At 41.2% G+C, this 25,402-nt stretch overlaps 1 protein-coding gene across 2 annotated transcripts; it reads right to left on the reverse strand.

The window, feature by feature from the left end:
* Positions 1-1,135: 1,135 nt before the first annotated feature.
* zgc:162200 (uncharacterized protein LOC558638 homolog) lies at positions 1,136-24,844 on the reverse strand. 2 transcript variants are annotated; one of them, XM_061674613.1, is made up of 10 exons: positions 24,725-24,844; positions 22,526-22,852; positions 17,856-18,068; positions 17,621-17,773; positions 14,217-14,714; positions 10,697-11,566; positions 9,863-10,042; positions 8,436-8,587; positions 6,566-6,926; positions 1,136-4,054 (listed from the first exon to the last, which is right to left on the reverse strand). In XM_061674613.1, the coding sequence occupies exons 2-10, from the start codon at positions 22,775-22,777 to the stop codon at positions 4,049-4,051; spliced, it is 2,685 nt and encodes an 894-aa protein (XP_061530597.1). In that variant the 5' UTR covers positions 22,778-22,852; positions 24,725-24,844; the 3' UTR covers positions 1,136-4,048. The 2 variants fall into 2 exon arrangements, with proteins under 2 accessions (XP_061530597.1, XP_061530607.1); XM_061674623.1 differs by lacking the exon at positions 24,725-24,844 and adding an exon at positions 24,109-24,365.
* Between the last annotated feature and the right edge of the window lie 558 nt (positions 24,845-25,402).

Consider the following 25,402-nt stretch of genomic DNA (forward strand, 5'->3'; position numbering starts at 1 on the left):
AACATGCAAACTCCACACAGGCGGGGCCGGGGATTGAACCCAGGTCCTCAGAACTGTGAGGCTGACGCTCTAACCAGTCGGCCACCGTGCCGCCTCACTACGATATAATTTACTAAATATGCTCAAGTACAGTACAAATACCTTAAAGATATCCATTATTTTAACAGACTACACATAAAGTAATGCGAGGACAGGAGCCCGAAACAAAGCAAAGCAAGCCGAAGCTGCAGCAGCAGGGAGTTGATGGGGGCGATTTATTTGAAAAGATTTACAATCCATTTAAAATAACAGATGTAACCTATATGTATGTAATTCGTCTTCTCCGTGTTGAAGGAGTTTCCGCTCCCTTGAGCGACTCACTATTGCCACAAAATCAACCATGGCTGACAGCGTCTCTAAAATCTTCTCTCATGGAGAACCTGCGCTACAAAACGGTACAAAGAAGAAAAGCGCTACAAAACGCTGTCGGCTATCTAGCAGAAGCATTTTTACAATGTTCAAAATTTTATTTAGGGGCCACTAGGAGTGTGGGTGAGGGCCGCATATGGCCCGCTGGCCACCAGTTGCCTATCCCTGAGCTAGACAAATAGATAGTAATCATGAATTCCAAGGAGGATACAGACACAATTTCTTCTGGTTGAAACATCATACAGTAATATCGGTTGTAGATGTGTTTGTTAGTTGTACTCTTGTGCTACTTGGCAACAGTTTGTGACGCTAGCGAACAATTCTTGACCTTCGCTTCTGGGGTCAATCCTACCGTTTTCTTACAGCAGTGGCAGTTTCTGGTATGTGCAACATTTACAGCTACACAGGGCTGCATTTGTATTATATGAAATGGTTTTCTATTGGGATCATGACTTGTGTATCATTGGCGATTGTATGGAGAATTTGTGCTCCCTCGTGGAGATGCAAGAAGAGATGGAGGGTGTGGGGGTCGGTAATTTTTGGGGAATGACGGGAAATTTTGTTATTTATCCTCAACGAGAGGAAAAGGTCAAAATCACCAGGTGCACAATTTCAAAAGGAAAGATGAGGAGAAACAAGCAAATGATATATGTTTATGTATAAAGAAGACTTTCTTCTCAATGACTACAGAATGTTATTTTATGCCACATTTATACAAATAATCCACTTTTTCTACAGTGTTGGTTTCGTTTATTCTGGTTTGCAGAATGAAAGGAACTGGCATACCTATAAATCGTATCCGGGAGTGTGTGCATGACATGTACTTGAGCAATTTATACAGAAAGCAGACCACATAAATACAGTTTTAAAATATGTACACAAACGAAATGTAATTTCACCATTTGAATGAAATAGATGAAGTAATCCATTTATAACCTTCTAAAGTATGAACATTCTCATCAAATATTTTCACCTTTTAACTACGGACAGCAGTTTGATACAATTGAGTCCCTCCTTGAAACAAATATCTTTACATTGGACCTAAAATGCTTCCAATGTCTTTGTTCTGAATTTTGTGCAATCAACCACGATCATAACAGATTAAAAATATATAAATAGAGATAATTCATTTAATCAGTCATTGCCTTGACAGCAACAATGCGCCCAATGCTGAGTGGTGAAAAGTGAAAATATTCAATCCCACTATATTCAGTGACAGCGCTCACCGTTTCCGACATCGTGGGCATTGGGGTGGTGACAAGAGGTGTTGAATAATTACATTGAAAGACGCTACTCTAAATCTGCAAGTGCAACAATAACAAAGACTGTTGGGTTCATGTGCTTATGTCAGGCAAGGTCATTTACCACCTGCGTAGATGAGTGCTGATGTGACAACAAATGTGGTGAACTTGAACTTGCTTGCTGTTTTGCCACTATATGGACAATAATATCAGCCTAAAAGCTTCCAGAATCTTAATTTGATTATTTTCCCAAGTCATTCAACCCTAGTGCAATGATGGCAGCGGTGCAGTAGTTTAAGAAAAACAAACAATCCCACTGGTGAAAGTTTTGATATGTACCAATCTCACCAGTCACATAGCAGTTATTTTATGTTCTAGTGGAGCATGTGGTATTAATTTCACACTGGGTTTAAAAGGAAGAAAGGACACAAAAGATTAATAAGCTCCAGTGACACGCTGAAAGAAAACAAAGGAACAAACTGTAGTCTAAAACAGCAGACAAGATCAAAACAAAAGGCACAGAAACACGTTTTCAAACAAATCAACAGGAGGTGGCCTCTCTGACCATTGCCAGGCGTTACATTTAAGTCCTTGAACTAAATTTTAGTTCTAACAGCCGTTTTAAAAAAAAAACCTTCCCATGTGAATAAATGTGATGATCATCATCATTTAATGTATGCCTACCTATTGAGTTTTACTGCATTATATCATCCTTTCTGTGCGGTACAAGGCTTGTGCTCTTTGAGCTTGAGCCAATAAAGTAACATTTATGTTTTTGTTTTCTTCCACGTATTTACCATTTTAAAAGTAATACAAGCTGTACTACTGCGCTGCACTAAACTTTGGACAAAACTTGCCAGCTTGAGAACTGTCAGCAGCTTGTTCAGCATAATGATGAGAAAATAACGGATGTCGTTATTTTGATGACAGATAGAAAGATACAGTATCTGTAGTTCAGGTTTGCCTAGTCAAAACTGAAATACAGACATCTGCGACATAATATTGACAAATGATGTCACATCTGACATTCATGTGTTTGTCATTCCAGAGATCTACAATTCAGTTGCAGAGATCTGCTAGCGACATACAGAGATCTGCAACTGAATATCGACTATTTAAAAGTTGATTGAAGATGTCTGAAAAGGGACATGTAAATATCTTGAATTGACATGAATTCAACATTTCTTCAACTAGAATCACGACTAGTCGGAATCAAATTGTAAATATCTGAAACTGTAGTTACAGGTACCTACAATTCTGTTGCAGGTATATGTAATTATCATATCAAAAAACTTCCTTTTGACTACGCAAAAATGAATTACAGATCCAGTATCTGATATCTGCAACACATATCCAGTCGAGCTGTTAAATGTCAAGAGGGCTTGGCATAGTCATAGCGGATGGAAATGAAGGTACTTATCCTAGATTGTGACATCACTTCTACTTTGAATGCACACAAAACGACATCTTGGCTGCTCAGAGGCGGGTGAAAAGGCAGATGTGAGACTATACAGTCAAAATAGGAGTAGAGAAAAGAGCACATTTGCTCAACTGAGCTGTACGAAGAGAGTCAAGAAAGAGGAGATACTTCATGACTGCGAGAAACGAGCTTTTACCAGAAACAGTGCATTTTAGATTCCTCCTGAAAAGCAGACTGTCTGTGTAAGATGCACATCTAACATTTTCCTCATCATGTATAACAAATACTGTTGGTGTTGTTTTTACCTGAGTTGGCTAACTTATGGCTCTCTATATTCAAGAATGAGTGTTTGCTGACAACTAGTTAAAAGATGTGTAGGTCAGGCCACAGCTGCGTGACCAAACACATTTTTAAAATGTGACTGTAACGCTTGTACAGTGAAGGAGCCCCAAGACAAATAACAAGCTAGCAACTCGTAGGAGAACAATAGTGTCAGTAAGGCTGCATTGCTCTGTAAAACACATTAACTGTGGGCAGGGGGGGGTCACAAGGATGAGCTAAAGGCAAGATTGCAGAGACACAAGTCTCATCAAGAGATTTTGTCTTGCATGGAAGGACAGTAAACACAGTAGATTAATGGAATAAATACTGCCAATGGTAACTCACAACACACAGCCTTAATAAACAAGACCAGATGGAAGTTGGAACCACGTAGGACAAGACACAGTCAATGACTTCACATAATAATAACAACAAGCAGCACATGTTTCTCGTCATCCTTCTCCAGGCTGCATGCAAGCGAGTCGGATGAGAGCTGTATTTTACTTTTTAAAAATCCATCTTTGTGGAAGAGTGGGGAATGCAGTAGCACATCTGGGATGAACAGGATGTCTCGAGTCAGGTGGGGATGAGGGAACCAGGGAGTCAACATGAAGACGGGTCCTTGTGGAGAAGAGAGGGTTTGGAGTAATGGAGTGTTTCAGCGCTATAGAGACAGGATGAAACACACATCAAAAAATTTAAAAAAATGAAAACATGGTTAGCAATTAGCCCTTTGTCATAAAATACTCATTTGATTAACTCACATATAGTAATCTAATGAGTAGACCTGTAACCATAGTTGATAGTTACCCAAAGATAAGGTACAATTCGTATCTCGAATTCTGACCCACAGTTCGATACGCAGTTCGGAGGAGGCTTACTTAAGAAAGGCTTTCTTTTTTTTTAATGAACTTAAAGGTCCCATATTTTGGCAATTTAGACCTCCATTGAGAGTCTCTAACATGGACTTAGTATAAATGTGTCAATTTCATTTTTAAAAAACACCTTGGTTTTGTCATACGAGTGTCCACAAAAGGCCCCTCTCACAACTCTGGTCTGTTTGACCCAGTTTTGTATTCACTCTGTCCATATTTGGCCTTTCTTCTGATTGGTTGCCTCCTTGTAGAAGACCCACTTGTGAGAGCACGCGTGTTTGTTATGTTGACAGCGCTGGCTCGGGAGGGACAGGGAAGGCGGAGATCTTCGCTAGTGACGTAGATAAGCTTGAAAAATTTGAAAATTCTGCCACTCGGCAGAAAAACGTTTGGAACTCAGGAATGCATGGACAATTTTAATCCATATTTCACGTTTACTGAGGCACCAAAGAGACAATATTACATCCAAAATACTAAAAAAAAAAGTTTGTTTGGCAAAAATATGGCACCTTTAAAATAATAATAATATTAATCATATTACATTTGGTAGCACAAATTCAATACTATTATTAGTAGAGCCCTACTAATGAAGAAGAATACACTGCAATCCAAATTATCATGGAAATTATATTTTCTGATTGCTGAGAGCTGAAAATGGTCATGAGGGTGGGGGCAGTTCACATCCAAACAGCAACGCTGGGAGGCTATTGTGACATCCTCCAAAGACATTTAAGCAGAAACTGTCCAAGAAATCACTAGTTCAGTGGTGCAATCAATAAAGGGTCCGATGCTAAAATGTAATTTGATGTGTTAAATTTTTTTTAATTGAAACAGCTTGTGGAACAAATATATTCAAATCTCAGCTCAATCAACCTCAGTAATTTTAAATCCAAGCTGAGAACAAGCAAAACCTAATGAACTTCACACGCACCCTGTCACTCACATACATGTTGTTGAACATACTTTTTATTTTTTTTAACTAAAATGTTACTTCTTTGTATACCCTTAATGTTTAATTAATTTTATTTTTTTTCTTTTGTATGTATTTTTTCTACAAATGTATAATAAGGTGAGATGATCTTATCAACCCTATCTGTATTTTCTGATCTGACTGGCACAATCTCTCGCTGTGATACTGGGTATGTGAATAGATTTTTTATTTTTTTTGTATTTGTGCAAATAAATACATAAGTAAATACGACCTCCTAATGTTGTGAATTACATAAATCACCATTTTCAGCTCTTTACAACCTATAAAATGTCTTAAAACTGCATTGAGTGAAATAATTTAGAATAGTGCATTTTAAATTTTTTATTGTTAAAAAAATACTGTTATCATTGGGAGATTTTATTAAAAACATTTGAATTATACTAACCATACCGATCTATTATATAACTTATACTAACAGACTGATATACTATACTAACAGTATACAGTGACTTTTTAAATAATGCTGTCATACACATCGACTATTTAGTAAAATCAGAGAAAAACATAATTTACGCAACCATTTGGAACGCAGTGTGCTTTTCAGTAAGTACAGAGAGATCATTTGATTATTTTAATTTCTAATACAGATAACTGCTCTAGTACAATTTTACTTGCTGGCTACTTTACGTCATCGCCTGCGACCTGATCTCGAATGCGAGCTGCGTGCCCTGCCGGAGGGGGGCGCCGCCTCTGCTTTGCTACCAGAGCGCTTACTGGCATTCACATGCAACTCTGACGAACGCCTGGAATCTCTACAGATGCCAGAAATCTTGCTTCTCCCTGCTGGATCGCCACCATGGAGAGATGTGGCTGTCCGGGTCTCCGGATATTTAGCATTCAAATGAGCCAAAAGCACGTCTGACTGAGAAGCAGCTGATGGATGTGCAGATTTAGACCTTTGAGGCAACGGTTGCTTTTTTCGCACAGAATTATCTAGGTTGGGCTTTTCTTTAGGCAATGCTTCGAGCGTGTTAGGATAAACATGCAAAGCTTTAGGTGGGGTTAGATTCTCCACAGCAAACAATGACGACTTTGGTCTGGAAGAGGATGCGGGTACGACACGAGTTGTGATGAATGTGTCCTGGCGCGCGGGGACAGAAGCTCTCCGGCCTGATGCGGCCTTTCTTGTGTTTGTTTGAACCAGCGATTCACTGCTCATAGAGCTGACGGAGCTCTTACGCCTGCGAGAGTAACCGGCACTTAGCTCTGAATGAGAAACATCACTGACACTCTGACTTCGAACGAATGTGGCGTCGCGGGGGAGGAGGCCCTTGCTTGTCTGGATGCAAGGAGTGAGCAGGGTTCTTACGGGGCTTGTGTGGAGGCTTCGTGTGAGAGCTCGCAAGTGGTGCGTGGCCATGGCAGGAACGCTGCTCCCGAGAACGGGACTAGCGCGCGGGCTGCTCCTCGCGGGGAGACGCGCCGGACTGTTTCTGGGACTCCGTGGCGCTCGTCCTGACTTGGTGGCCAGTTCCTTGGCTCTGGAACGGCGAGGGCTGCTGTTCAAGCTGTGAGGAGACAGCGGGGCCTCCAGATCCTCCAAGTGCTGAGTGAGAGCCAGTTTCTGCTGGATGGCCATGCGCAGCAAGGAATTGAGTGTCTTCTTCTCGTCCTCGGCAGCTGCCAGCTGCCTCTGCATTTCATCCAGCTGGGTGACGTACTGGTCGCACCTGAGAGACGCACACACAATGAAAAGATGCAACATGCACAAGCAGCACAAAGCCTTTTTAGATTAGCCATTAATCTAGCAGTTATTATTCAGTCATTAATTTAAAAAACTGGTTGAATGTTATAAGGTTAACACAGTAGAACCTACAGTAAGTGATTGTCATCAAGCCGTGTATCATTAATTCAAAAATCATAACATTAAAGTGACTGGCTATTTTGTCATCTGTTTTTTTAATTTAATACAACAAAGAAAAAAGTTAGATTTTTCACATTTCCGTTTTTGGCTCAGATCACAAATGCAAAATTAGGCCACTGGACTTAATTCAATTTTAATATTTAATTGGTCAGATTTACGTGACCCAGAAGTTTGGTAACAAGAATTACTGGAGATATGTTAGCTGCCACAGTCATGGACAATTATGAGTTGTCTTTTTTTCAACTGAGAGCTACTTCTTTGCTACTGATTGACATGAAGGGCTATCAATTTGAAACGCCCTTCTAAAATAACAAATCTGCTCAACAATTATTTAACAAAGTAGGAAACTCATAACTATCAATATGCAACACATTTCTATAAATCTCTGCAAGTGCTTACATTTTTAAATGAATCACTTAACCGCATTTCTAAGAAATCAGAATATCCAATCACTGGCGAGCTATTATTAGAACAGGCTATTACGTATGTGGCCGTGGCACCATGTTGGTGACCCCTGGGTTAAAGGAACAAAACATGATCAGCAGTATTTTCCAGGTATATATTTTTAAGGAAACCTTTTCTGTGAACCTGTATTTTACTTTAACAAAATGTAACCCACTACATTACTTTTTTTTTTTTTTTTTTTTAGGGGGAACCAACCCCGAAAATACTTCGACGGTTTGCCCGCAAAAAGCGGGGATCCACTGTACTGTGGTCTCAGTTAAATGGTAAAATAGAAATAACGCTACCCATTCACAAGAGGGCGCCACAAATCTTTTTAACAAGCATAAGGCTCGTGCTAAAATGTTGTACTCTATCTGTTTCCAGAGACCTTGACCACTGATTGTGCTCCACTCCCTCTTAGGTATAATCAAATAGACATTGACATAGACTCATGTAAATTGGGTCCAAGAATGATTGAGGAGATTTACACTTCCCATCTCCACCAATTTATGACAACAACATGCCATTGGATTACCAGAAGAGATTAGTGATAATATTTTGAAGTATTCTGCTTTTATTGTGGTAACATTCCAACGCAGTTCCTCCCTCACAGGAGGTCTCTGCCCCGCAAAGGAGGCCTGGCTCGGAGGGACAACTCTGCACACGGCAGAGCATGTGGTTTGTAATCTTCACATGAACCAGTGGATTGTCCACACACAGGCGTAACAAGCATTGTAAGCCTATTACACAAGTGGTGCAAAACGCTGTACCACAACCACAGGACCATAGCTAAGCAAGAAAAACACTAGCGAGGCAGTCACGGCAGATGTAATATTGTTATTAAAGCCTTAATTCAATAAGAGATTCTTACCGACTAGCAAACATGACCCGGAGTGAAGAGAATGTGGCAGCATCTTCTTTCAATGCTTTCAGTTCATTGCGTAGTTTCATCATAGTTTCTGACACCATGCTCTTCTCTGTCTCATACTTGGTTTTTAAATTGGACAAAGCCAACTCAGCAGTCTATTAGGGGGGAAAAATGCACAATCATATGTTACCATTGTAATTCCAAAGAACATAGAACAGAAAATAAAAAGTGGCACATATATTAATGGTCGGCACGCTGGGCGGCTGGTTAGCACATCTGCCTCACGGTTCTGGGGACTGGGCCCCACCTGTGTGGAGTTTGCATGTTCTCCCCGTGCCTGGGTGGGTTTTCTCCGGGCACTCTGGTTTCCTCCCACATCCCAAAAACATCTGTGGTAGGTTGATTGAAAACTCTAAATTGCCCGTTGGTGTGAATGTGGGTGCGAATGGTTGTTTGTTTCTATGTGCCCTGCGATTGGCTGGGATAGGCTCAAGCAGCCAGCGACCCTACCGGAGAAGCGGTAAAGAAAATGGATGGATGGATATATTAATTGTTTGTTTGGTTATACTGTGCAACGGTAGGGCAGGTTGGAACAAATGGAATAAGGTGCCAACAGAAGTGACGTCAGCCCCAAGTGTGCATGTTTTTAGGTCCAGGTTAAAAACTTTTTTCCCTTGCTTTTTAGAGCATTTCCACTTTTAAATGATATTTCTTGCACTGTACGCTATTTTAATTGTATTTTGTATTTATTTTTGTCTTTGTTTTTAATGTTTATAAGCTGTATTTTCCCTTTTGTTTTAAAATGCTTTTAATCTTGTAAAGCGCATTGAGTTACCTTGTGTATGAAATGTGCTATATAAATAAATTTGCTGTGCTTTGCTTTAGGCTATCTGCCCCTTCAAGAAACTCTCTGACATTTTCAGTCGCATTAAGACCGGCATTTTACCTTTCTTCAATGAAGGCTGAAACAATGGCTAGTTGCAAAGTAAATAGTTTTACTTCTGTTTCATCATTTTCATCATACTATGTACGTAGTCGAAGTTTTCAAGCTTAACATGTCCACACAAATATTAACTGATGGAAAAACACTTCAGAAATTCAGCATATTTACACAGCTCGCAAACTGAATCGTGGTGTGAAAGTCCACCATGTGCTCATAAACATTAGCCAAAATTGTCCACCCTGTCACCAACCTCACACATTTTAATGTTTGCATGTACATTATCTGCTTGCAGTTATTTTCTAAATAAATAAGTAAATAAACAAATAAAGCACGAGAGCTTGACTAATATGCATTTATAACATCTACTTAATACCATATATATGACATTCAATGACAAAAAAAAAATCTGATTTTGGGGGGTGAAATGGCAAAGTCTCAAAGTCACTTTAAAGTAATATTGACTCTGGCTTTGTTTGCTGTGTTTTACCTGTTTGTTGGCCTTAAGAACAGTTCTGAGAGTAGCAATCTGTTCTCTCTTGGTGCTAAGAAGGGACTTAAGCTTTAGTACTTCCTCCAGCAGGCTTTCAGCATCCCTCTCCATCTCCACACTGCTACTTAGCCCCGAGTAAGGCATAGCACCGCGCTGACGACAGAGATCCACTGCCACCTGAGGTAATAAGTACAGAGTGTTCCGAGAGCATTAAAATGAATCTCGGACAACAAACAAATCCCAAACAAAACAAGTGCTGTATGGTTTAACTGTGAAAAACAACAGGTTACTTGTATTTCAAACATTGTTTTGCAGTAATGTTCAATATCCAGTCGAAGCCGCATCAACGATTAACCCTGGTAAATCCCTTCCATTCAAACTCACGCAGAGCCACGTGTCAACAAGGAATTGGATTTGTGCAGACATGAGCTACTCAGCTCCATTTAACAGTCTGAGCTGAGCATTAGCAGTAGGACACTTGTGAAGGCGTAACCACTTTCACTCAGAACAAAAGCCCTCCTTTCATTGGGAATGCATGTCAACGTAGAGGGGAGTTATAAAGTAGAGTTTGATCTTAAAAAATAAATAAATAAATCATGGCGGTGTACCGGCAATGAGTGTGCCCAGGTGTGTGACCAAAGATTGCTCGTAAGTCACACTTTCTGTCTCTGATTGGTTGATTTTCTTCGAGCGTGGCGGTTACTTGTATATCAAATTAGAGGCACAAGCTGGGGGCAAAGAAGGCTGATGAAAAATTGCAAACAGCCCTTTAAGTATCAGGAAAGCAGCAGAAGGACTATTTGAAATACTGTGTCTTATGGGCCATCTTACCCTGAGGTGTTTGATCTGGCATCTGATGACTGCTACCAAGTTGCGGACATTGGAGGGGTCCCTGAAATCTAGGTTAGAAGATCCGGGGCAACTAGGAGAGTCTACAGAGGCTCCTGAACTGTCCACCTCCCCCATAAACTGTAAAGCCGCAGCTTTGGAAATGAACGTGTCATTGGCTCGTGGCTTCTTCTGAGAGTTCGGCGGGGTGGAGATATGAAGCGGCCTTCTCGCACCAGTTCCACCGTGTGCCCTGGCGCTTTCACGGTAATAGTCCAGGGTGACACGTTTAGGTGTCAAGTTGTTGCACACGCAGATGTGGTGATAGAGGTTGGACAGCTCCTCAGAAAAGGCCAGCAGCTCTTCCTGAGCCACACTCAGATGGCCTTCGGAATCGCTGGCCACTTTGCGCGTGGCTCCGATCTCAACCTCCAGTTCACTGATCCGCTCCTGGTCCTGCCTGCTGGACTTGATGCATTGGCGAATCTTGTCAGCCAGTTCCTGGGCCTCTGATCGCCAACGGTCCTTCTCATGCTTGTATCGTTGCTCCAGGCTGTTGTAGCGAGTGTCCGCCTGAAACAGTTCATCCCGTAGCTTCAGAAGCTCTTCATTGGCTGAGCGCATACGTGCCTCCAGCACTTCTTTGCTCTTTATGTCCACCTCGTAGTCGAAGGCAACTTCAGTACCGTCCACATTTTTGGCCCCCTCCTCGTCTGCCTCATGGTTGTGCTGTTGGGTGCTCTGCACAGCCTCTAGCTGTTGGGTGAGAGATCCAACTTTGTCCTCGTGCTGACTCAGTGCTTGCTTGGACATCACCAGCTGCATCTGCAATTCCTCCACCTTGCTGATGAGACTTGACTTTTCTCTTTCTGCCTGTGTACAGCAAACAAAAAAGGGTAAGCATAAATATCAACAATTTGCTGTATGACCAGTTTAGGACTCGTTATTTACTGGTGTACTAATTCCTGTTATTCAAACTGAAATTTATGCCGGAATGAGACTAAAGATGTCCAAATTTGTCATATAAAATGATGCAGTGGAAGTATAGAAAATGACTAATTATATAAACAGATTATATATAGAAAATGACTAATTATATAAAAAGTACGTATATGTATTTTGATGACAAATGCACTGAACTTGCACTCCAGCAATTCATTCAAAGCATCAGTTCTAAGCGGAAACCACTACTGGCCGTTAGTCATTTTCAACAGGACAAAAGACGAGGCTTCTGTGTCACACACATTAACCTCAACCACCTTTTACACTTGCATGCATTTTTAATGTGAAACAGTGGCTGACCCCATTCAGCTCCGCACTCTAAACATCTGCTAGTTTGGCCCTTGTTCACCCAACCCCCAATTGAAGTGCTTCATTAATGATAGATTTCCTTCAAGCTGAGAGGGATAGTAACTCCGGACATTCAAAATATTATTGAGCATCTGATATTTACTCAGTACAATGGAATTAGGTGGTGTATTATATTATTTCTGGCCAACATAGGAATTACTGCATGTGGTGCCAGACGCCATTTCCAAACAGCGTCTCACTCGCTCACCCTTTTTCACTAACGCACAGCGGATGTGGTCTAAATCAGGAAGTACAATATTGTTGCCACTTTAAAGGCAACATTTAGCAAGACAAGAGATGCCTATTAAATAACTAAAAATAAACTGCACTTTCAGTTCATATTCTCCTTACCTAGGCATTTCGTGTTGAAGGAAACATGCTGTCCTGATAGCATTTACAGTATATGTGGGTAAAAGATTACACTAAGCACTGAGCAGCCACAATATTATGATTATATGCACAATATAATGTTAGCCAGTAAAAGAGTGTCAATCAAGTAAACATTATCTTTTAAAGGTAGAATATTTGGCGGCACGGTGGCCGACTGGTTCGAGCGTCAGCCTCACAGTTCTGAGGTGCGGCGTTCAATCGCCGTCCCCGCCTGTGTGGAGTTTGCATGTTCTCCCCGTGCCTGCGTGGGTTTTCTCCGGGCACTCCGGTTTCCTCCCACATCCCAAAAACATGCATTAATTGGAGACTCTAAATTGCCCGTAGGCATGACTGTGAGTGCGAATGGTTGTTTGTTTCTATGTGCCCTGTGATTGGCTGGCAACCAGTTCAGGGTGTACCCCGCCTCCTGCCCGATGATTGCTGGGATAGGCTCCAGCACGTCCGCGACCCTAGTGAGGAGAAGCGGCTCAGAAAATGGATGGATGGAGGTAGAATATTTGATACATCTCTTTTAGTGGACATCATTATACTTTGATCAATGTGTATTACTATTAATATTCCAATCAGTATTTAATCATTTTACCTTTATTTATCCAGGTAAAGCAAATGAGAACAAATTCTCATTTGCAATGCTGACCTAGCGGTACACAGGAGAGTAAAATCATATAGTAAAATATAGCTAAATAAAGCAGAATAAAAGCAAACACAAATACATCCATCCATCCATTTTCTGTACCATTTTATCCTCACAAGAACCAAGTGTAAAATGTGATATAGTTAAGTATTTACTTAATACATTTCAATACACCATAGCATATTGAATAAAAGGTTCATAACAGGCTGAAAATAGGTGCAGTGATTACGTATAGTAGCTGTCATTAACTTTTAAAATTATTTTATTGGGATGAATAATGTGAGTTTTATTATTTGTTGCAGTATTCCAGTCATTAGAAGCATAAAATTGAAAAGACCAACCAAATGTAGTGTGGACTTAGGCAACGGAAAGGTTAATAAAACTGCCGGAACGGAGCGTGCAGGTTTGTGGTATGCATGGTGAGCAGTAAACGAAGCTGGGGTGGGGTCTTGTCAATGAACATTTTATACATAAACATGGACCAGAGAATTTGTCTGTGTGAGTGGGCCAGTTAACCAGGGAGTACAGTTCCGGTGGTATATGGTGTCTATCTTGAGAGTTATTGAAGCTGATCTGTATGGTACATCTCAATAATCTAGGATTGGTAAGATAGCAATTTAGCAGAACATGTTAGTGAAGATTTGTTTCAGTAGAGAGCCTACGCTGCTTTTAACTTTCGAGACAGTTGATGTGTGTTTCAAATGTAAATAGCCAGATTCCTATTTGTAGCAAGTGACAAATTGAACAGCAGAACTATTAAGTGGCAAAATATTGCAAGAGTGCTCTATTTATGGAAGGTTGATGTTGAAGATCCTTCATTTAGTTTTGCTCGTTCAGTGAGGCCTGTCGTCAGAAAATAGCCTTTTGAATGTCAGTAAAACTCTGAACGTAGACAAGGCAGTGTGGAGGGAGGAGGTTGAAGTATAAGTAATTGTGTCGACTCGTCGGCATGCAAATGGGCAAGAAAGTTACTGATAGCATGGGTTACATTGTTGATGTGAACATTGAGAAGTGGGGAATATAAATAATATATGGACATTTAATTAATTACCGTACTGTACAACCACAGCATTAAGCAAATCGGCATCCTGAGCATGAAATGCATCTCAAGGTCATAATAATATGGTTTGGCCATGTCTGTTTCCTTACCTGTAGGAGTTGCTGCTTAAGTTTCTGGCTGTCTGAAAAGTGGAGCTCACTCAAGAGGTCCGACACAAGCCCAGAGGCTGGAGCACGCAGGAATATGTCACTGTTCCGTGGAGTGGAGTAACGTTGCATGACACCATTGCTCTTGGAGCCTCCCATGTGAGCAGGGTGAGTCGAATCAGAGGCGTTGCTAACACCACTGTCCTGGTTATTTCCCTGAACGTCACCCTCTCTGGTCCGACCCTCCTCCTGGCTGTCATCGAGCTGGTCCAAGTGGAGCTCCAGGTTGCCCACAGAGTCAAAGGGGTTCAGGGTCATGGCAGAAAGTTCCCGACGAAGACAGTTTTTCTGCTCCCTCTCCTCTTTCAAGGACTCCAAGACCTCATCCAACTGTCGCTCTGCAATCTCACGCAGCCTGGCGGCCTCCTCCATCTGAGCCCGCAGCTCCTCCTGCTCCTCGTTCTTTTGGTTCAGCTCAAGCTTTAATGATTCAAACTCCACCTGAAACCAAAATAGTGTTTTAACATGTTACAAGAGTATTAAGGTCCCAACATGAAGAACACCATGTGGGATTCTGGAACTGTTAATGCTGCACTCTGGGCAATAAGGGACTTTCATGTCTTTTCTGTTCAAACTGTTCGTTACCTTAAAAGAGGACAGACACAGTATTGATGTTGTGCTTTCCTAAAAAGATGAAGAAAATGCATGAATGGATTTTTGAGAATCTTTATTGGAGGATTTACAGTGTTTTCAGGTCTCATTTTAAATCTTATTTAAGTTGTGACTTTTTACACTAAAGATAACCAGTTTAGCCGGCACGGTGAACGACTGGTTAGCACATCTGCCTCACAGTTCTGGGGAGTGGGGTTCAAATCCCGGCCCCGCCTTTGTGGAGTTTGCATGTTCTCCCCGTGCCTGGGTGGGTTTTCTCCGAGCACTCCGGTTTCCTCCCACATCCCAAAAACATGCATGGTAGGTTAATTGAAGACTCTAAATTGCCCGTAGGTGTGAATGTGGGTGAGAATGGTTGTTTGTTTCAATGTGCGCTACGATTGGCTGGCGACCGGTTCAGGGTGTACCCCGCCTCCCGCCCGAAGATAGCTGGGATAGGCTCCAGCAGCCCGCGACCCTAGTGAGGATAAGCAGTAAAGAAAATGGATGGATGGATAAGCAGTTTAATGTTTTTGCATTTTGTTACTTTGCTCTACTGAAAATAAACTGAACTGTGACATTTAAACTAAGGTATGTACCAAACTTTGGTTTCTGACATAGTTTTACACCCTTACCAGTTCAGGTAGGTTTTCTTCTTGCGTCATGCTGGACATAATGATAGTATTGTGGTTGTCATAGTGCTCAATAGTGCTAATACTGAAGCTAATTATTTACCCCTTTTGTTCTAACCTGGAAGTAACTTCCAGCGAATAACTGGTCCGGCCGGTGTCCCTAACACACAATGAGCCTTTAGCTGGTTGTGTCGTTTTGTCAACAAACCATGTGCTGTACAGATAGAGAAACATGATATGAGCAAAATATTTTTGCTTTACAATTATGTGGGGCAGCACAACATCACAGTATGAAAGCAACCAATACACAGTATAATGATGTACATTTAAATTGATATATCTACATGTGTATTAGGGGTGGAACAGTTCACAAAATGCATGGTTTGGTTCGTATCTCGGTTTTGTGATGAGGGTTTTCAGTTTAGGTCAGTACGTTGACTCTTAAGAAAATTAAATGTCTTATATATTTTGTATTATTATTTTGTTTTTATGGCTGCATGGTGGACGACTGGTTAGACCGTCTGCCTCACAGTTCTGAGGACCGGGGTTCAATCCCCGGACCCGCCTGTATGGAGTTTACATGTTCTCCCCGTGCCTGCGTGGGTTTTCTCCGGGCACTCCTGTTTCCTCCCACATCCTAAAAACATGCGTGGTAGGCTAATTGACAACTCAAAATTGCCCATAGGTGTGGATGTGAGTGCGAAAGGTTGTTTAGTCATATGTGCTCTGCCATTGGCAGGCAACCAGTTCAGGGTGTACCCCGCCTCCTGCCCGATGATAGCTGGGATAGGCTCCAGCATGCCTGCGACCCAAGTGAGGAGAAGCGGCTCAGAAAATGGATGGGATGGATGGATTATCTTTTTGTTAATCAGAAATATATCTTTGTTCGTCTAACTATGACAGCAGCATGTTGTGCAGGCAGAACAATTAAATGCTCTTCCATTAGATGGCAAAAGGTAAAATGAAGCTATATATCCACCCGTTGCTAGTCTTACAACAGAATAAGTTGGCTTCCTGCAAATATATCAGCTTTGTGTTCAACTAAACAAGCCCAGATTTCACAGAGGCTACTTTCACACTGCAGGGCATGATGCCCAAATTTTTTTGTCAAATACGATCTTTTTATGTAGTCGTTCACGTTACAAAAACAAATGCGGCTTCTATTGTGGACGGAACACGCCAGTGACGCTACAAGCATGCGCACAAAACTGAACGTCACATTACGCATGCACACAACTGCGAGGCAGCGTGTTTAAGGATGGAAATTTGGCCCCTTGGCAGAGGCCTCATCATCACGCATTTGTGGTGATTTCAAGGATTTCGTGCAACCGAAGCCAACATTTTCTTAAATTTATCAGTTCTAAAGCATCTTTTTTTCACCATGGTTTGTTTTCTGCTGCTTTGTCCGCCGTTGCTGTTTTGTGCCGTTCCTGTTTTGTCGAACAACTGTGACATTACCGAACAGTCACTACTTCTCTCAGTGCTTCAGGAAGCTACATTAACATTAGTCTTTTTCGCAGAGGATAAAGAATATATGTCTTCGAGTATTGTGATATTTTCTGTCAAAATGTGTTGCTCCACCATTTGTATTCAAATATGCGTTGCTTAAAGGGTTGTAAAACTGCAACACCGACGTGTTATAGTGCTACAGTGTTTTGGATTGTGTGTAAGTATTAAGCTAGCGGGGGCATTCCTAAGGCAAAGTTGTTTAGTTGTTTTAAATACACAATCTGTAAACATGTATCTTTTTTATGTTTAGAGTGACAGTAAACTTCAACTGTGTCATCAAACATTTTGAAGCCTCTTTTTTGAAATATTGTTCAATATTTGCCAATGTGCTACTTATTGTAAAGTGAGATGAGATGAGTTGTCTGCCACCATACAGCGCTCTCATCTCAATTTTGCGCTTGCAAGTCAGAGCAAATAAATTGTCTGAACGACGGCTCATATCTCAAAAAGTTGTAAGTTGGGTCATTTGTATCTCAAGGCACCACCGGACTGTACAATACATTAATAATTGCGTGAGGGAAAAGATTTACACTAAGACAACAAAGTTATATGTACTGTATTTATACAGTACACTGCATGGTGTAAATGGTATATTTACTGTAGGTGATAACTGACCTGGTTTTCCTTGAGCACAGACACTTGTTTTTGAAGAGATATGTTCTCTTCTTCGAGCTCACCATTGTCCTGCAACTGGCGCAGCTCACGCACTTTAAATTCCTTCATTTCATCTCTCAAGTGCCCTTTCTCTGCCTCCAGACACTCACAGTCCTGTGTAACACAGGCCATACTCAAATCAATTCCAAGTAGGACTAGGTAATACAAGAGTATTATTCTTATTTTTAAACAGTACCTTCTTTAGCTGAGTTGAGACAACCCCAAGTCTGTCAATCTCTGCGTTGGAATTGCCCAAAGCAAGTCGTGCTTGCTTTAGTTCTCCCTGGACTTCTTCCAAGCGGGTTGCCATGGCAGCCTCCTTAGATGCCGTCTCCTGTAGCAGACTTTCCTCTCGGCACTCTCCATCAGCGACTGCACGCTTCTGGCTACTCACAGAATCTGCAAACGCCTTTGAATAAACAATAATGCTATCTTTAAGGCATATTGCAAAGCTAACATTCAACAAGGCAAGTCATACATGCTTCTTCAGGCTGAAGTTGATGGAAGAATATAAGGAAGCCAAATTTAAAACAAAATCTATACAATCTAAGACCTCTCATTCACTATATATGTGTTAGATATATTGTAGAAGTTATCATTTATTTGCTTAGCTTGCATTAGTATTATGGACAATGTTTAGAAAGAAAGATGTCTCGCCTTCAAGAAGATGACTCAGCAGGAATCATCTGAGAGAAGGACGTGGCCGGGACGTGGCAGGTGCCATGTTTTCACCTTGAAACCCTACCCTTAGTGTGTTGTGTCTTGTAGCTTAGTACGTTATGTCTTGTAAACTTAGAAACCTCCCTATTTTCAAATAAATGCAGGAGCGACGGGAGAGATTGTTCAGAGCGTGTTGAGAGGCTGTAATCTGAACAATCTCCCATGCGCCCTCCTCATGAGAAAAAGAAACCAGCGTCTTCATTCCTTTTGTGTCTATTTTTTATAATGTTGGGCAAGATAAATCCAACAATATGACAGTCCAAAGTGGGACATACGGGCTCAATATTATATCACAATTGCTTTGTCTTTTACATACACACACATACAGTGTGCATATACATACAGTGTGCGTGTGTACATCATACACACACATACAATGTGCATATACATAGTGTGTGTGTGTGTGTGTGTGTGTGTGTGTGTGTGTGTGTGTGAGACATATCGATATATATATAATTCAAACACAGAACACAAAAAACTAAGAAATAAAAAAATCCCACTAAAAACAAAGAAAGTGGTAAAACTTGTTAAAATATTATCCCTTTACTATTACCTAAGATAATCCATCAAAAACTGCAAGCCAAAATACATACAATGTCAATGACTTTATGTCCCCAAAGTGTTCTGTAAATTGACTGTCTGTTGTACTAGAGCGGCTCCAACTACCGGAGAACATACTTGGAAAATAAAGATGATTCTGATTCTGATTTACTGTATACTCGGGGCTCCAGACTGCCCCTGAACAGTCATATTTTCCCCTAAAATTTGAGACAGCACAAGCAAATCTTTCATCTACTCATGCATGTAGGACCAGTAAATTGGCCGTTTATTTTTGTTTTAGTTTTTTATCATTTAGGAATATGTATGAAACGCGAAATTTGCTAATACTGACACTAGTTAAAGTAGTTTCTGCATTTCTTATTAAAGTATATATCAGGAATACAGTGAAAATGTGAATACTTACTTTTAAGTCAATTTAGAGTATGCCCGCCTAAATATTCTACTTGGGCGTTGCGTTAGGGCCCACTGTGCTCCTAGTAAAAACAAGTTAGTCCTGAAACTAGAATTAAGGCATCTTGGGAAAATACTTTTTATAGACCCCGGGGACAAAGAATCTCTTGACAGTCATCACCTGGTTGGCAATGATACATAATATCAAATGCCACATAAATGGCACTAGGTTATTTTGCCATAAGTAGTGAACATAACACAATACTTATCAGTTACTGAGGCTAAAAGAACAACAGGGTTACATGAAATTAGTAATGTTAAGTGCGCTTAACTGAACACTGTGGCGTTGTTATGTATATAATGACGCTAACTGAAAACATATGAGCCCTCGCGACGTTATCAAAGCCCTGCCAAAGCCGAAACACATTATCAGCCTGGATATCAGGTCTGGTCTTGGCAGATTTTAAAAATACTGCAGATTGAATTCTTTAGCAAATCACATTTTTAAAACATAAAGAGCTTTGCTTATGTCATCATCTCGGAGTGTTTTTTTGGACTATCCAGAATAAAGCTAATTTGATGCTTAATGTTATCAAAACCTGTCGAAAATGGGCAGAATAATTTTGGTAAATATTTTGCTCACAAACTGGATGCTGGATCCTGTGGCGGCCAATCATCAGCACCAGCAGGCCTCTCTTATTAATGTTCTCAGCATCATATAACCCCAGTTCCAATGAAGTTGGGACGTTATGTTAAACATAAATAAAAACAGAATACAATGATTTGCAAATCATGATCAACCGATATTTGATTGACTACACTACAAAGACAAGATATTTAATGTTCAAACTGATAAACCTTATTGTTTTTCGCAAATAATCATTAACTTAGAATTTTATGGCTGCAACACATCCCAAAAAAGCTGGGACAGGTGGCAAAAAAGACTGAGAAAGTTGATGAATGCTCATCAAACACCTGTTTGGAACATCCCACACGTGAACAGGTGGGTGCCATGATTGGATGTAAGAGGAGCTTACCTGAATTGCGCAGTCATTCACAAGCAAAGATTGGGCGAGGTTCACCTCTTTGTGAACAAGTGCGTGAGAAAATAGTTGAACAGTTTAAGAAGAAGAAGAAGAAGAAGAATCACCTTTTATTGTCATGAACATGCAAGCATGCACACGAATGTTCTCTGCATTTTACCCATCACAGTGGACACATACACATGTTGGACAATGTTCCTCAACGTACAATTGCATGGAATTTAGGGATTTCATCATCTACGGTCCATAATATCATCAAAAGGTTTAGAGAATCTGGAGAAATCACTGCATGGAAGCGGCAAGGCCGAAAACCAACATTGAATGCCTGTGACCTTCGATCCCTCAGGCGGCACTGCATCAAAAACTGACATCAATGTCTAAAGGATATCACCACATGGGGTCAAGAACACTTCAGAAAGCCAATGTCAGTAAATGCAGTTCGGTGCTACATCCGTAAGTGCAACTTGAACCTCTACTATGCAAAGCAAAAGTCATTTATCAACAATACCCAGAAACGCCGCCGGACAGATGGACTGATGCAAAGTGGAAAAGTGTTCTGTGGTCCGACGAGTCCACATTTCAAATTGTTTTTGGAAATTGTGGACGTCGCGTCCTCCGGGCCAAAGAGGAAAAGAACCATCTGGACTGGTATGGACGCAAAGTTCAAAAGCCAGCATCTGTGATGGTATGGGGCCGTGTTAGTGCCAATGGCATGGGTAACTTACACATCTGTGAAGGCACCATTAATGCTGAAAGGTACGTACGGGTTTTGGAGAAACATATGCTGCCATCCAAGCAATATCTTTTTCATAAAAAAGATTTTTTTTAAAAATGTGGGGCGCATTATGAAGCGTAAAATACGACAACGGAGACCCCGGACTGTTGAACAGTTGAAGCTGTACATCAAGCAAGAATGGGAAAAGAATTCCACCTACAAAGCTTCAACAATTAGTGTCCTCAGTTCCCAAAAGTTTATTGAATGTTGTTAAAGAAAAGGTGATGTAACACATGGTAAACATGACCTTGTCCCAGCTTTTTTGAAGAAGAAGAAGAATCACCATCTTTTATTGTCATGAACATGCATGCACACGAAATTTGTTCTCTGCATTTAACCCATCACAGTGAACACATACACATTAGTGGAACACACTGGAGCAGGGGGCAGCTGAAGCGCCCGAGGAGCATTTCTGGGTATCAGTGTCTTACTCAAGGACACCACAGCCGTGAGTCTGGGGGATTTTGGCGGATGGTCCAGTCGGACTCTTGAACCAAAGGTCCCCCACGGTGGCAGGTGATGATCTTAACCATTGGGCCACGGCTGCCTCTTTTGGAATGTGTTGCAGCCATAAAATTCTAAGTTAATGATTATTTGCTAAAAAAAGTATCAGTTTGAACATTAAATATATTGTCTTTTTAGTGTATTCAATTAAATATAGGTTGAACATGATTTGTAAATCATTGTATTCTGTTTTTATTTATGTTTAACACAACGTTCTAACTTCATTGGAATTGGGGTTGTATTTGAAGAGCGAAAATTAATGTTGCTAAGTCGATATGCATCTGTAACAGCGCCTCTTAGCAATGGAGTATTCAACACGTGATTGTTCTGGCTATATTTAAAAACCTAGCAAATCATGAGGCAGGTCCTCGGCCAATTGAGCAACAGAAAATCTCTGACATCACAAAATGTACATTTTGGACCATAACATACATTGTGACATGTAAATTGATAATAACTGTGGCTGCTAGGGAAGTCCCAATCACATTCTTTTTAGGGCATCCAAGTCCGAGTCACTTGATTTTCCTGCCGAAACCGAGTCACGATACCTCAGCAAAGAGACCACAAATAAACTGTCTCAATTGTCTTCATTTTTGTTTTTAATTTGAAAGAAGATATCCCACGGCTGGCAAAATATGAGTTAAAGACCACCTGCATGTTGCTCAGGATAAGGCTTATAATATATTTTTTTTTCTACAGTGCTTTTTGTTTGCTTTTCCCGGGGGAAGAACAGCAGTATACCAAATATCCATCCATCCATTTTCTGAGCCGCTTCTCCTCACTAGGGTCGCGGGTATATCAGATAATGGTGTCTAAAAACAAATCAATTCTCTTTGTAGTGGAAATATAACAAGAGGCCTCAGGCGCTCCTACCTCTTTGAGGTGCTGCAACTCCGCTTTGAGGGCTTCATGCTCCTCTTCTAACTGCTGATTTTTGACCTTGAGAGCCGAACTCTCCTCTAGCACTACTAGGCCGTAGCGGGCGGCCTGCAGCTTCTCCTCTGTGGCCTCCTGGAGCTCCAGAGTCAGACGGACCACCTCTGCTCTCAGGTCTCCGCCCTCCATCCCAGCATCCCCGTCAGGTGTCAGCGCTGCACCTCCCGTGTCCGTATTTGACTCAAGCATGCTTGCCTCGCTTCCGACTTGTCTTCCAGTGTGCTCCTCTGCCCTCCTTTAGAGTCTCGCTCTCATTACTCCACCCTAATAAAAATTAAAAAAATAATAAATACAAATCAGAAGACAAATGTCTGAGTAAACAACTTAGAGCCAATGAACACAAAAGAAAACTGGGTGTCCCCCAAAGTCTGAACACAAAGGAAATATCATTAACTATATTTTCTTACTGCCGCAGATCAAATACATAAATGTCACGTCGAGGACTGATTTCTGCAGACCTAATTAAAAATGTTCTGCTAACGCCCCTGCTTTCATTACCAACGTGGCAAGTGGCTCCCATCTTTCGAACGTTTTCTACAAAAACAACAACATGGAATGAGCACTACAAACGCCTCGGGTGTTCCATTTGCACTGTTTAAGTCAAATGTTTAGGGCAAGTGACTTCGTTTGGAACGTCACGATAATTTTGACACATCAACTTGGAGATTCCCTTGGAATTTCAGCTTGTTTGTGCTTATTGGTGGATATTTTTCACTGAAACTTGTCAGCCAATCAGTGAAGGGCACAGCAGATGAGACGCAAAAAAGATATACTGTATGCTGAGAAATAATGAAGTTATACAGTTTTACTCTCATTTGAAGGTGTTTTTGGCCAAATGCTCTGTAGGGAATATCACACAAAAACCTTCCCCAAAAAGGCAAATAATTTTTTTCACCCTCAGACAAAAAAAATTAATTCCTCCAAAACGGAACCAATCATCTGAATTTCCAAATTCTTGGTGTGTTGTACTCAGGTTGAAGTGGCCATCCCAACCAGACTTAGCATTTTTGACAGACTGTCATTATTGGGAAATCCTGTCACATTGTTATTATAAGAGCCCCAATTACAGTTGACTTTACCTTTATTTACGTCTTCTTTTTTTACAATGTGTTGTCATCTGAGGAGGATCAGAAAAGTCAATTTTGCCTATTTTGCCAAAGTAAGGGACAGAAGTACAGATATCTGTTTTCAAATGTATAAAATCACAAGTAAAAATTCATTTAGTGGTCACTTTAATGACTTGACGATACTGCATCATTTGCACCATGGCTGTGCTATCAGTAGCTATTACCACACTACTACCTTAGATTGTGTTTATGTCCTAAATGTTTATTTTGTTATAGTAGCTTGTTCGCTATAGGACTAGGACTTTAACACAGCCAGTTGTAACTCCAGCAAGAGGTTGACCGCCATACTTTGTAGCACAGTAATAAGCGGTTTTCAGGCCATCACAAAATAATAAGACGTACACGAACGTTTGTGTGCTGCTCGGGTGGGGCAGACGGTCAGCATTTACTCACATCCTGTTTCACCGAACATGGAAAGGCCAGCTGCCGGTTGTCCGGTGCGCGATACCGTCTCGTGTATCCGGTAGCATCTGTTTCCCCCTCGGCCACTACTCAGCTTATCAAATGGCTGCTACCGTGAGTACAGTACGCAGCGGACCAGACTACTTAGAGCAGTGGACCTTTTTTAGACACACTAAGCTCCGCTGACGGTCCGAACGTCTTCGGACGGGAATAGAAGGTGAAAAGACCGACACTGAACGCACGCGGGTCGGACAGCTAGCAAGTGGAAGTTAGCTTTAGCCATTACGCGACAAAATTAATTCACGCGTTCTTCCAAAATACGCTGGTGACATCCATTTCTAAATGTAGAAAAAAAAACAAATAAAAATAATAACGACTCTGGTTGGGGGGGCGCCCCTACGTCACTCTCATCCCGCTACGACAAGCTAATTAGTTAAGCAGACAACATCAGCCAAACGGGATGTTACAAACCTTCTCGGGGTTTTTTGTTTTTTTTTAATCAAAAGATGTGAGCCGGTGGAAGCCGTGACTGAGCGTTCGCTCTCGGGGAGCTGTCAACGGGAGCGTAGTCTACTCGGAGGCCCGGAGCTACTGTGGGTCCGCTTACCTCCCGCAGTCTTTTTTTCGCCGGGTTGTAGTGGAATCGCCCCGCGAGGTCGAGCAGACAGCCGAGTACTGTTGTGCTCGCTGTGCTCAATGTGCTGTGCACTCGCTGTCCTCCTGTTGTGTCAAATGCGCGCCGAAACGTCAAAGCGCAACTGCGCTCTCTATCGTTCCATCGGGGAAATGCACCTTCCCAGTGACAGGCAAAAAAAAAAAAAAAAGAGCATGTGTATTGGATTTATTTCTACGGAGTCCGTATTATTTCCTATCTAAGAATCTTAAAACTGATTGATGGCAATATATAGCATCCATGTTTTGAAATATGTGTATTCAGTACATGGTCTGATTTAATGCTAAAATGTTCTCGTGTATACTCTATTTCAATATGTTAGTTATTATTTATCTTGCTGGATTGAAAACACGTGTTTTCTTGATGTTCAGAATGAGTGAAGTGAACTGGTTATTTATTTGCATTTTTATATCCCCATGTTTTCAGAATCAGAATTGCACTCATTTTGGTTGTGAGGTATTTCGGAATTATTTATAGAATATTAGTCTCACATGTTGAGGTTTTGGTGGGCTTCAGGATTTTCAGATTTCAATTGGGTCCTGACTGCAGGTTCGCCATTCAAGTTAGGACCGCCACTGTCTCCAAACAGAAAGAAATGACGTCGCTTTGCCA

The sequence above is a fragment of the Phycodurus eques genome, chromosome 1 (genome assembly GCF_024500275.1).
Source record: "Phycodurus eques isolate BA_2022a chromosome 1, UOR_Pequ_1.1, whole genome shotgun sequence".
Classification (NCBI taxonomy): domain Eukaryota; kingdom Metazoa; phylum Chordata; class Actinopteri; order Syngnathiformes; family Syngnathidae; genus Phycodurus; species Phycodurus eques.